A 13,651-nucleotide genomic window follows, 5' to 3' on the forward strand; every position below is an offset into this window, starting at 1 on the left:
AACACGCATTGCAATTTATACTCACAATTTAAAGCACGACTCACAAAACACATCACAAAAGCAACATTAAACAGGCAAATTCAAAATATCTGATATTAGTATGCGTACGAAATTAGTTTACGTATCAATCAAGCCATGCAAATGCGATTCCCACGTGTATTTTCTAATTAGTAATTTTGATTAATTAAACACAGCAAACAATTAATACCATTTAATGTTAATCAGTTATTCATGTTAATTCAAAATGATGAAATGGAGGAGGTACACGTTTCTTAAGGAAAACCTCGCTCCAGCACACGTCTCTAGGTTGTGCCCCAAGCACCCTGGGACAAAAGGTGAACCACGTGTGTACACCCTCTGCTTGCCAAAAGACCACAGCGCAGAGGGCTGCGAAGTGTGCACCGAGTTCCTACTGAAGATGCTAAGGACCAGGACAATGCAGAGACATGCACACTATGCCACTATTCAGGTGCAGAAGAAGAGAATCTCGTCATTGAGGGAACTCTGGTTGTCAAGCAAAGAAAAGACAACGTGAGCACCGAGGTGGTGAAGGTGGATGGATCAGATGCAGAGGGAGAGGTCATCAAGATGGAGCCAGATGTATCATTGAAAAAAGACACAAGGAGGGAGAACACTGAAAACGTCCTCAGGTAACAGTAAAAGACAGGGAGTCTCAGAGCTGAAGCCTTCAGACTCAATGTCCAACAAGACTGCCTTTGCACCAAATCCGTCTTGGACCGAAGGAAAGTCAAAACAGGAGAAGCGTCACAGGTCCCATCACAAGGACACTAGTGGAGGATGTCCCTCTGAGAAACTTTTGATGTCGAAGAATGATCGATAGCGTGAGAGGATAAAGGAGGCGGCCATTGATGCACCAGTCCAAAGAAGAGGCTGCCATTGGAGGTAGACTCCGAAGAAAGGGCACTCGAAGTGAAGCGAAAAAAAAGGAATTTCAATGTATCCCTCTGAGAAGAGGAAGAAAAGGGTGAACTCTGCTACCCTTACTTAACCAGAGCTGTTACCTCCCAATGTTGTCCTGCATCCTAGATCAGGGAAGAGAGGCCTTCAGATAACCGGCAAAATGCAAGTCTGTTTCGCCAAGGGTCAAGAACAAATACAAACACTCATCCAAGGGCCCTTGAACATCAGGAACATCAGGGTAAGGCAGCGACACATTCCATCATAGTTGCCACTGCAAGGAAAAGAGAAAGCCAATGCCCCCTCATCCACTCCACCCACTGAGAAGGAGAGCAAAAGAGTAGAGATGGTAAGCAAAAGGTGAAACCAGGAACAGCAACCCAGTGGAGGATTGGCAACTCAGATGCCTTTCTAAACCTCTAGGCTCTCTAACATTGAGAGGAATTGGGGGAGCTGATGAAGCACCTCCTGGAGCAGTCCCACTAAGAAGGGAAAACCATCCCCAGCCCATGTCTAAACTCTGCACTAAATGCCGCAGATATGCCACACAGGGACAAACCTGAGGAGAGACACCTGCCTGCAGGTGTGAGGAGAACATTATTAACACACCCTTCACAGGACAACGCCTGTTTGGTGCAGCTGCAGTAAATAAAGAAGGACAATGGTCATAGGGGCATTGCAGTTTTGAGGGCATCAGTGAGGAGGAGGAACCTCCAGGTGAAGACTAACAGGAAGAGAACGCTCCCAAGATGTACCATCACAGTTGCCTTACCAACATACAGGCCAGCAACAAGCCACAACACAGCAGTGCCTCTTCCAAACAGCCCAGAGCCAGCCTTTCGAGGTAGCGCAAGAGGAAGGGGATAACCTCTTCAAACAAGTAACTCCACACAGCAACAGCCCCACCACAAAACACCAGTCGGGCAGAGAATAGAGAGCTTCCTCTAGGAGAAGAAGAGAGTTGCATCAGAAAAGTGGATTCTAAACATCAAAGCAAAACCAAAGGGGATGATGGACGGAGTGTTGAACATTGCAAGCACTCACCCCCAGTCAACTGATCTAGGTTTAATCCATCATCATTCTTTATCTCACTCCGCCACCCCAGTTCAGACATGGCCATATGCAAATCAGTCTGACCCTGTGCCTCATGGGAACAGTCCAGTCCAAACTGCCAAGCCATGTCTTCCCTGGACCGGAAACAAGCATCCTGGGACCGGTGACTGGTGACTGGGGGTGAGTGTTTGCAATGTTCAACACTCCGTCCATCATCCCCTTTGGTTTTGCTTTGATTCTCAACATCATCCAGAACTTATAAAGATGCCCTAGACCTGAGGTCAGGCCAAAGAAAAGATCACACCAAAGAAATAATGAGATGCCTGCAACACGAGGTAGAGGAACTGTTACAGAAATGCCCACTATAAAGACCTCCCCTGCAGAAATCAGTTGGGAAAACTATTCAGCGTACTTTCTAGACCCAAAACCCCCAAAAATCACTGCAGCCAATTCTACACCTTCCTTTCCCAAACAAATTCATAAAGACACAGAATTGTAAAATGACTTCAATCGGTTTCTACCAATTCAAGGTGCTTCATTTTTGGGTCATCAGCACCCAGTGTGTTTACAAAATGTTGAGCCACCGTAGCAGCATGCCTGGGAAGAAAATGGATACACTTATATCCTTATCTAATGAAATGCCTGATGTAAGCGAGTTTGTTCTCAAAGGGTAAGAGGAGTATCAAGATGGTTATGAGCACCTTTTACCAGCTAAGGTTCACGATAAATCTAGAAAGATCATCAACACAGCCAGACAGGGACAAAAATCCTCCCAGGAGCAAGAATCAACACAGTAGAAGTGTGAGCCTTCCCTATCATCAAGAGAATCCAAGCGATAACAATACAGGTGAGCTGCTACCTCTAGGCTCAGTTTCTGACTGAGGACTGTGGGGAAAGTGATGGGCATGATGGCCTCCTGCATTCCACTGATTCCCTTTGTAAGACTGCATATTAGACTGAATCAGGAATGGATCCAAAATCAATGGTCAGAAGCAATGGGGAGTTGGAAAGATCTAGTGGTTGTAACACAAAGGGTACAGGAAGAGGTGACATGGTGGAACATGGACAACTAATAGTGGGCAGACCTTTCATACAACCAACTTGAACTGTGTCTGTCACCATGGGTGCATCCCACACGAGAATGGGAACACGCTTGGGAGAGCTCAACATCAGGGGACTATGGAAAGCAGAAGTTGTCCTGGACATGAATGTCCTGGAACTCAAGATGGTTAGCCTAGCCTTAAAGGCCTTCCAAACGCAGGTGTGAGGAGAGATGGTGCAAGTCCAAATGGACAACACAACCACAATGTCTTACCTCAGCAAATAAGGAGGGACACGATCATATGCATTGTGAAAGCTAGCCCAAGAGATTTGGAGATGTAGAAGCAGACAGACTAAGCAGATAAGCGTGTGTCTCACGAATGAGAACTAAACCTACAAGTACTTCAAAGGGTCTTCCCAAGAGTGAGGCACTTCAAAGTTAGACTTGTTTGCAACAGCAGAAAAAGCCAAATGCAAAGTCTTCGTATACAGACACCACAGCACTGCTCCCTGGGAAATGCCCTGTCGCTATGCGGGTTGAGAAAATGTGCATGCACCTTCATACTTCTGGTGATAAACAATTGCAAACAGTCACAAATTATGCTAATTTAATTGCCCCATAGTGGGCAAGGTAGACATGGTTCTCCGACATTTTGGAAACAGTGAAAGAAAACATAAAAAGACTGTCAGCTACACACAATCTGTTCTCCATGCAGGGAGGACGAGTCCACCACCTGGAACTTAACAGTTTGAGCCTAGTAGCCTGGTTCCTAAGGACATAAACATGGACAGCAAAATCTCCCAACACGATCAATGGCCATCTTAAGTGTTACAATCGTATTGCGTTTTTATAGTGGAACATGAATAAGTTACATATATCGCCCGTCCATATACCAGAACCAAACAAAATCTGTAGAACCAAGGGAATATCCCCGTTACGCTGCAGAACTGGTCAAGGAAATATTTCCCCTGTGCATCCATCAATAAATGTTAACTCATTAAACGTAAACAACCAATCTATCAATCAAGGGACATCCTAAAGGAAGCTCAAAGGCCAAGCTCAAGAACACGGTACACAGCAAAATGGAGGAGATATGTCCTGTGATGCAGAGAAAAAGAACTGTTTCAAAACAGGACAAAAGATACCACAGTGGTCAGGTACCCAATATACCTACTGGGTAAGAGTTTAACTTACTCTTCAGTAAAAGTCCACTTGATAGCAATTGTAGCCTAAACAAGTGGGCAAATGGGGAGACGTTTCTTCACAGCTACCGTGAGAGAAAGGTTTCTAGAAGGAGCAGAGAAAGTAGCACCACAGTAGTAGACCAGTTACAACACCCATGTGGAACCTCAACATGGTCCTGACTTGGCTAGTGAAGGAGCCTTTTGAACCACTCCACAAGACAGAACTCAGGTTCCTAACCTTAAAGTCGACCTTCTTAATTACTATCACATTGATGTGCTGGGTGAGTGAATTGCAAGTGCTAACCAACCAGCAACCTTATCTGCAAATATACAAGTTAAGTGTAGTAATTCGAACCAACCAACACTTCCAACCAAACGTTGATTAGCAATTTTGCGTGAATCAGACAATTCAGCTACTTACAACCTAAAGTGATAGCCCTTCATATGCTGGATGTGCACAGGGCAGTAATGAACATCCTAGAAAGTACAAAGGAAGTCAGGAAAGTATTTCTTTGTATCCTTTACACGTTCAAACCGGGCATCACCAGTAACAAAAGGTACCGTTACATGATGGATAGTCCACACAATTCAGTTATGCCACCAAAAGGGCAGTGTGCAACTAGAGAAAACACCTGAAGCACATTTCACAAGGAAAGAGAGAGCCACACCAGACTTTATAGCAAAGATTCCATAAACGACCAACTGGTCATACAATCATACATTCACAGAACACTACGGTGTGGACATTCAAGAGAAAAAAGAGCCAAAGGTGGGACAGAGAGTACCTCCAGGGGTGACCAAGGATACAACTACCAAATATGTGCACAGCATGAGAATCCAGAAAAGATTCATGCTTCAAAACAAAATGGTTACTTACCGATATGAGTAAAAATAAGGTGCAACAAAATACAACAAAAAACACAATACCCTTTCAAACACAGTAGGAAGCCAATTAGAACAAGACAAGTTGCCAAGGAGAAAAAAGAATCAGAACTTGTGACGATGCTTGTGGGTTTCCATAGCGCGGATCTGACATCACAAGGGGATTGATATATCACCAAATGGTAACATACGACACCCAGCAAAAAAGAAGAGGACTAAGAAGAATATTCCAGACCAAGCGACTAGATGACAGAATAATGCACAGTCGAACACAAAGTGCTAGGCCCAGTCCTCGAACACAAGCACCCAGGAACGGTTTCGCCCTTGTTATGGGATCTTTAGTCGGGTATAGCTTGGTTCCAGTAGCACAGGTCCAAACTGAGGTGGCATGGTGGGAGAAAAACTATGGATTGGTATGCGGCTGAAGTGATTGCCACTGGCTGAGATGAATTCAAGCATTCCATCCATCACCACGTTGTTTTTGCATTCAAGCATTCTATGTATCACCGAGTTGTTTCTGCATGCAAAAATAGACTGGCATCACTGGTGTTTGTTGAGCTCTGTGTTTCCTTTCTAATGTATGGTAGCATCGGTTTATAGATCATGTTATAATGAGGTGCATTTTCCAATTTGTAATTTTGCATTTCATGAGAAAAAAATACCAGTGTTGTGTGTCGGGGACAAATGAGCTGGTATGTTAAAATAAACGGTGTATAACCCTTTCTGTTGAGTTTTGTGTGCCCATGAAGAGAGGCACTCATTATTCTTAAAGCACTGCCTGTCTTGGCCCTCATCTTTTCCTGGCAGAGAGAGGGAGAGTGGAAGCCATCTTTGCCTCCCCTACACAAGTATCCTCGTCTTAGACTGGAACACACTCTAGAGTGATTTGTGTGGGTTTGACTTCTCACAAAAAAACAACTGCATACCATGTCCTGATGGCTCTGTGATTTGTTTCCCTGGCAGGAATCAGCTCTTCCTATGCAATGTGTGTGCGCTATGATGGCGTGGAAGTGGATGAGGCACACTGTGATTCCGTCACCCGTCCGGAGCCCACCCATGAATTCTGTTCAGGGAGAGAATGTCAGCCCAGGTGAGTGTGGAAGGAGCAGGAGTGCAAGCCTAAGTGAATGTGTAACCGGGCAGTGTTTCCGCCTAGGTGACTGTGCACGAATAGGGAGGGTTTACATGTCAGCCCACATCAGTGTGTAAGGGCAGGAGTTACATCCCAGGTGGGATTAGGAGTTGGACGTATCAGCCCCAGTGAGTGTGAGAAATAGAGATGTCAGGTCATTCAGGTATGCCAGGTAAAGCTGGGTCAGCCTTAATGGGTGAGCAAGAGTTGGGAGTGTCAACTCTGAAGAGTAGAAGTATAAGTGTAAGTGAGTGTGCACGGGACCGGTGTCGGCCACGGTGGTAACAGATTGTCAAAACACATGTTACAACCTAGGTAAGTGATTGAGAGCCTAGGTGAGAGTATTAGCTATGTGAGAGTTAGATTAGGTGACTGTGCAAGGCATGGGAGTGTCAATCAAGGTGAGATTACAAGGAGTGGGAGTGTAAGTCACTAGGTGGTGGGCATAGGAGCCTTTGTGAGAATGCAAGTAGTGGGAATGTCAGCCCAGCTAAAGATGCGAGATGTGCAGAAGCGAAAAGGGAAAAGCTATCAGATACAGTACAGCATCACCTGGTGTGATTTCCTCAAGGTAGCTGCTGGGAGAGGAGATTAGAGGCACAAAGGAGACTTTGTTTCAAGTGTTAGTGGGTTGCCTGGAGCAATGGTTGTGGAGGGGAGGAGAGACTGCAAACAGATGGAACAGGAAGGGTGGAAGTCGCAGTCAATGATGGGAAAATTGTGAGAAGATCAAGGCTTAACGAAGGGGGGACATATAAAGGAACACAGGAATAGAAAGTAGGTGCTGTTGATGTACGGAGTCAAATAGTTAATGAATTAGAAATAAATAAAGGAAAGCAGTTGGAGTAGTAAAGGATTGTTAATGGAATGAAGAAAAGAGTGACAGAACAATGGAAGTAAGGAAAGAGCAGGGTGACGAAGTGACAGATTGGCTGAGAGGGTTTAGTGCTTGCCAGTGAGGTTTCCATGAAGTTGCTGGTCAAATCCCAGTACGGGCAACTCAGCCAGTCTTAGTCCCATACTTGTTAAATTAATATCAGTTAGTTGGGTAATAATTACACTTAAATAATTATGATAGCAAGCCCTATATAAAAAAGTTATTATTACTATCTCTATTAATAAAGAAAGGGGGAATTGGGGAGACAGAAAAGTAAGAAGTGGCTTAAAGAGCAAAGTAACTGAATGAATTTGGGAGAAGGGAACACTATGGTCGTAGGAGGTAGAGTTAACTGATGTGTATCTGTACGAGGGAGGGAGGCAAAAAAGGTAGCAGGACCTGAAGGAGTGAGAGAAGTGGTGAATGGAGGAGAGATAACAGAATAAGGAAAGGAAGAAGGATGTACAGGAGAAATAATTGACAGAATCAGGGAAGGAGTGACAAGTCCATTTAGGTAACTGAATCTGGTGTTATGGAGACTATACTATACTGTAGAGGCAGCATTGGAATGAGAGGGAAGCAACAGAAACAGTATGAGAGGAGAGAATTATAGATGAAAAGGGCAAAGAAAGAGAGAAAGTGAAAGTGAAAGTGAAGAAGGAAAGGAGTGAAGAAGATATGAGCAAGGCTGCTAGATGGCCCTTTGGATGTGAGTCACTAGGGGTTATATTATGTTGCCCACACCACTGAATCCATTCCACAAGACTTCCTTTTACTAAGGAGTGTGGAAATAATTCCTGGTAGTCAGTTCCTTCGATTTCAGGACTCAAATGACCTGTCTGTTTCCTATGACAGTGGTGTTTTCTTATAGCGCTGTGGTTTCTGGAGAGTGCTTTGCCTGCAGTTCACATGGTCAATGACCCAGAGTGTTCGGGTATAGACTCGAGAATGTTTGTCTATAGATTTGGCGACATGTTGTTAGACAATCTTCTCACAAATGCACTTTTCCTTAGTGTTGGGTATGCAAAGAAATAAAGTGGACAGATTGAGTGAGTGCTGTCACTTGTGTGATTTGCACCGGGGATGTGAATCCTTCTAGTGCAGGACATTGTAGTATGCCTGCTCTTTCTGTAGTGGGGGACAAGTAAAAGTACTTGCACAAGCCTGACTCAATCACTTCTCTATGTTCGCTGGATGTGACCAGGGAGAAGAAGGAGTGTTGGTCCTCAGATATGAATGCTTTCTGTCACTTGTGGATGTGTATTCTCAGATATACTTTTTTCTCGGTCCTACTACTTCTCTTGAAGGTAATAGCTTAGATTCTAGAGGGATCATTCAGGCAGATGCATAATTTCATTGTCTTTTCTCTTCTCCCTGAAGGTGACGGATAAGATAGTGCGTGTTTTCTCAAACATATATGGCTTGTGTGACTTGGCTATTCTCCCCAGAGATGATAGCTAAGAGTGATAGTTTTCATACATGTGTTCCCCAAGTTCACTCTATCCCTGCAGATGATATTTGAGATGTTCGAGTGACATTTCTCAAACTTGCATGATTTTGCTATTGTGTCTCTTCTCTTTGGAGATGGGAGACGAGTCGTTGGAGTGAGTGCTCACGTACCTGTGGTGAAGGTGTGCAGGTCCGCAGTGTCCGCTGCTGGAAGATGATGGCGCCTGGTTTTGACAGCTCTGTCTACAATCAAGTGTGTGAAGCAGAGGACCTAGTGAGGCCCATGGAAAGGAAAGTGTGTAAGAGCAAGGCATGTGGGCCACAGTGGGAGCTCTCTGAGTGGTCAGAGGTAGGTTATTTGGCAAATTATTTTTGTGCTAGGATTCGATAAGAATCGTCCCAGGACATGTGGGTTTCACATACTTGACGTTTAATGAAGGAGACACAGTGCCTATTGCTTACAAGTCACATTTGTACACAACAGCAGAATTGAGGTTTTCCAACAATGAAAAAGATTTGACAGCTGTCCAGATGGCGATCCTAAAGGAACGTGCACTGGCGCAAGGGAAACGAGTTTGGTTGGAACACCATGTCCGGCGCTTGAAGCGGTGACAAAGGCAAGTGTACCGAACTCAAAGGCATTGCATCCATGTTGGATACAATGGGCCACATCGTTGACCTTTCCAGATATCACCTTTATTTTTGACTCTTCTTTGAGAACGCAGGACTTTTTACAGTATGAGTTTATTCATCCTCCTCCTTTGGCGATGCGCCCACTTGAGCAGTACCAATGTATCATATACACTGACGGTTCAGCGCAACTGGGTCTAAACATTCTTACTCGGCGGCCTGCGCTATAGTGGCGGGTACCATAGTGAACGGAGAGTTCAAGTCCAATGTTGTCCATACACAGGGACTAGGTGACTGTACCACCCAATTAGTCGAATTGCGCACTTTGGTACTGGCACTGGAGTTTGCAGATCCAAAAGTGACTACTCTAATTGTAAGCAATTCTTATTACTGTGTTCAGTCTTTCAATGACAACTTATTCTTTTGATCTCAAAATGACTATCGTTATTCTAAAGGCAGTGCAATTAAACATAAAATGCTTTGGGTTCGAGTTGCAGATCTTAAAGACCGTTGCCTCTCACACAAGTAATTCATCAGCGCGTAGGAGTACACGCTGTTGGCAACAGTTTGGCAGATGAAGCTGCCAAATCAGCAGTAGCCACATGTTCAGTCGCAGCAGTTACAAGATCCATGAATAAGATTGATAATGACATTTTGGCAGCAATAGCTGCTACAGAGAAGGGTGATAATTATCCGCAGGGTTTCCCTTCCAAATACTTTTATCATTCAAGTCCTGATAATGTTCCTTGCGTGAGAATTAACGACATTGGTGACAGGTTGATTCCCAACACGGACCGCAGGCCTGCACTGATAACAGCTGCACACAAAGGCCTCGGCACATGCTGGAGTGTCTGCGAGTATTTTTATTTTGCAGCAGCGTTACTGGTTGCGCGGTTTATATTATCAAACCCGTAATTACGTGCTTTCTTGTGACATTTGTCAGCATTAAACCGTCAACGGCAGCGCACCCACCACAAACACAGCTATGCATTTCTAATAAACCCTGCGGTTGTGTTTATTTTGATCACTGCGGTCCTTTTTCTTCAGATACTGCTTATAAGTTCATCTTAGTTGCAATTGATTCGTGCACACGCTTTCTTTGGGTTTGGCCACAACGTAGTACTGACGCCCGAACTGTCATCAGGGATTTGCGTGTCTTTGTGGGAATTTTTGCATGTGGCACTTTCCATTCGTACCAGGGTCCCGCGTTTGCCTCTAAGGCGTACAAGGATACCATGAGGTCTTTGGGGGTGCAGGTCAAATTTTCATCTCCATACAGGCCTGAGGGCAATTCAGTTGTGGAACGAATGAACCGTGACTTAAAGCAATACTTGACAGCTAGTGTCATTGGGACTACAACAACAGTATCTAGAGATCCAGGTTTAACCGCATCTAACACCGTGCAGGATGACACCGCCATTTAGATGGATTCTGTTAACAATACCTTGTTGTTTCCGACTGCTTCAACACAAACTGAGGAAACCGAATATGCATATCCCAATTCCATTTCATTGCCTGGCGTGCGACCTGAAGCCACTAATGAATCACGTTTTTCCTTTGACTCACATTCCATAGCATCACAGGCCCCTTCTAAATTTTGCATTTTTGTTGCCTGGTTTAAACGAACTTACTTGATTCCACCTTGGACTTACATCTGTTTGGTGCTAATCGCAATCTTTTTGTTCATGTCCATTGGTTTTGTGACTTTCTTTTTCCTTCTGATCAATGGCCACTATCTCCTGGAACGCTTTGCTGTTAAACTGGTTCATGGAACTTTGGCTCCGCACTCTTCTTCACACATCATGAAAAGAGACCAGACTTTTGTCAACATCACTGCCTGGCCAGTCATCGACGGCATTCTTTGGGATGCTGTAGATTTCCAAATCCATGCCCCTAAAGAGATAATTAATGTCCCTAATGTACTTCGTGTTTCTATGGGTGATGTCGTGAAACATAACATAAGATCTGATGATTGGGACGTACAGGCCGTGCAATCCTTGTTCGCTGATTTGAAATATTATGCTGCTTTTGATGCTGAAGATTTGTTTTTGAATACTGCAAATTATGCTGATTTGTTTTGTTTCCAACACTATGGTCATCATTATCTGCATAAAGCCAATACGTTTAGAAATGTTTTTAACTATACACAATGGGAACATTGCCCAGCTCCTTTGAAAGGCAGCTCTAATACGTTTTTGAAAAAATTCACCTATTTTACAGATTTTGACACATCTAACCCTGGTTCGTTCCATTTTAAATTGAATGTTTCCTCTAATTCTAAGGTGATGCTCACCCATACTAAATTATTATATTCTAAATCTTTATAGACGATTTAACAGTTGGGGGCTATGAGCTTTGGAAATCATCGATTGATCTTAAATCTGTCTGGGGTTCTAAATCTTGGCACGTGCAAGGCACAGAGGCATTACACCGTGCCTGCCTCATCCCAACACAGATTTTATTTCTAAATGACTCAATTTATAAAACTACCAGTTTTGGTTTGGCAACTTCTAAACAAATGAATGCCCCTGCTACCCCTGCTCTGGCTGCTTATGAGAACTGGAGCAGTTTAACTAATTATTCCATGGTCGAATTACAATCACTTTTTAAAAACAAGCATTGGCATAGCCAATAGGTCTCGCCTTTGGGACCTTATAAGTGTTTAGCCATGCAACAGTTGCATAACTAAATACTTATAAGGTCCCAAAAGCGAGACCTATTGGCTATGCAAAGCGGCGGTGCGCCCGCGAAAGTGATCGCGATCACGATCAAACATCAAAGCGAACGCGAAAGTGAAAGTAATTGCGGTAAAGCGCGGCGCGCGCTCCCGCGCACATGCACTGTAGCTCTAGGCTGGCCTGGTAGCACTTTTTGGAGCCCTCTCAATAAGTCTCGCCAGACCAGCGCATGCGCTGGGTCAGGCGAGACCTAATGACACCTTTGATCTGTCTTGTCTGGACCCCATAGGTTGGTTGGTTTGGCAGACTAGTTCAGATGCTTGTCAACTTCGTTTCCTAGCCAGGGCTCCTGGTTACACACAGGATAGGAATGATCCTCGTTTTTCAAACACCCATTCTGTTACCACATATTCGGTGGGGAAACTTTGTCAAAACCGGTTAAAACACTCGTCATTGGCTTAAGTTAAACAACATTTGTCGTTATTATCAGGTGACATTGATTTAACAGATTTTATAAAGGGACCTGCTGGTCCTAGATCAAAAAGATTTATCAATGCTACTTACAATGAAATCTGGAAACTATCCCAAATTGAAGCAGCTTCGCGTTTAAGGGCAATAGATCAGGCTGATCTTGAAAAAGTGCTTGCTGTTGTTTATAATAGTATTAACACCCTTTCTTCCCACATTTATACATTGGACCATATTGTTTCATCTGTTGTTGACATCGTACAAGAGGATGTTTCTGTTTTGTATCGTGGTCAGAATCAATTGCGTTCAGTTATGCAATTTGCCTGAACTTTACAGACTCTTAAGATGAATAAAGTTCCATGGGATTACCTGAACGCGTCATCATTATTTTTGCCATTTAACTTGACAACAAAACAACAGTTTATGTTCATGAAAGATGCTACATATTTTCTTTTGCATATTGAAAGGTTGGACCTGTTACCATTCTCTATGGCGGAAACAGACTCTGCTGTCTGGCTCCCATTTTCTTTGTTTAAATTTACCTTGTGTATGAAACACTACCCACTGGGCTGCTGTGAACCATTGGGAGGTGTGTTCTTGCACGAAGTATGGTCTCTGCCTTTCACATACAGATGCCTTAGGGATGACAAAGAACTATACCTTACTGGGGAATCATATGAAAACACATTAGGTCATTCCCTAGTATGTAAGAACATCAAATTACACAGCGCGTGTAACCTAACGGTCCCGAATCAGGCATGTGTTTTGAAGGGTACACCCGTGCCGTCTATAACCCCGACGTTCACTCTGCTTGCCAATGGTAGTTATTTGCTTTTAAATAATGAGGACTGCTGCGGCATGTTAGCCGGCATCCCTTACATAGTAACTGTTTCACAGCGTGTAGTTAGCTGTAAAAAAAGTATTTTCCCACCCCCACACGGGAGACTCAATAACTCGATTTGGCCTTCCATTCCGACCTTGAAGGCAGATTTCAATAAGTTGAGCAGAATAAGAGCATTGTTATCCCAAAAGGAAGTTTCTCTCACATCTGCCTGTGAAACTTTCGCCCTTCACGTGGCTAATACTCGTACAGAGGTCCAATCACTTCTTAATACTGACCTCCCACTACATTTCGGTGCGTTAATTCACACTATCTTCAATGCTTCTAATTCTACTAGCATTACCCATTTTCTTAAAGTTGTGGGCTCTGGGCTTGTGACCTCTTTCCAAACTATATTTGGTGTGATACCAGCTTTTATTCATTCTATTTTTTTCGGCGGCTTCCCCTTAGCTGCTGGATTCTTGCTGTTGATTTGCCTGTTACGAAATGGATGCACT

At 43.9% G+C, this 13,651-nt stretch overlaps 1 protein-coding gene across 5 annotated transcripts in view; it reads left to right on the forward strand.

The window, feature by feature from the left end:
- Positions 1-13,651, forward strand: part of LOC146833886 (ADAMTS-like protein 2) — a 255,455-nt gene that overhangs the window by 181,287 nt on the left and 60,517 nt on the right. For all 5 annotated transcript variants that reach the window (XM_085601779.1, XM_085601781.1, XM_085601784.1 and 2 more), the window contains 2 exons: positions 6,043-6,169; positions 8,673-8,886. In XM_085601779.1, coding sequence (XP_085457905.1) covers positions 6,043-6,169; positions 8,673-8,886 — 341 coding nt within the window. The remainder of the gene's footprint in view (positions 1-6,042; positions 6,170-8,672; positions 8,887-13,651) is intronic.

This window comes from Triturus cristatus, chromosome 4_2, assembly GCF_964204655.1.
Source record: "Triturus cristatus chromosome 4_2, aTriCri1.1, whole genome shotgun sequence".
Taxonomy (NCBI): Eukaryota; Metazoa; Chordata; class Amphibia; order Caudata; family Salamandridae; genus Triturus; species Triturus cristatus.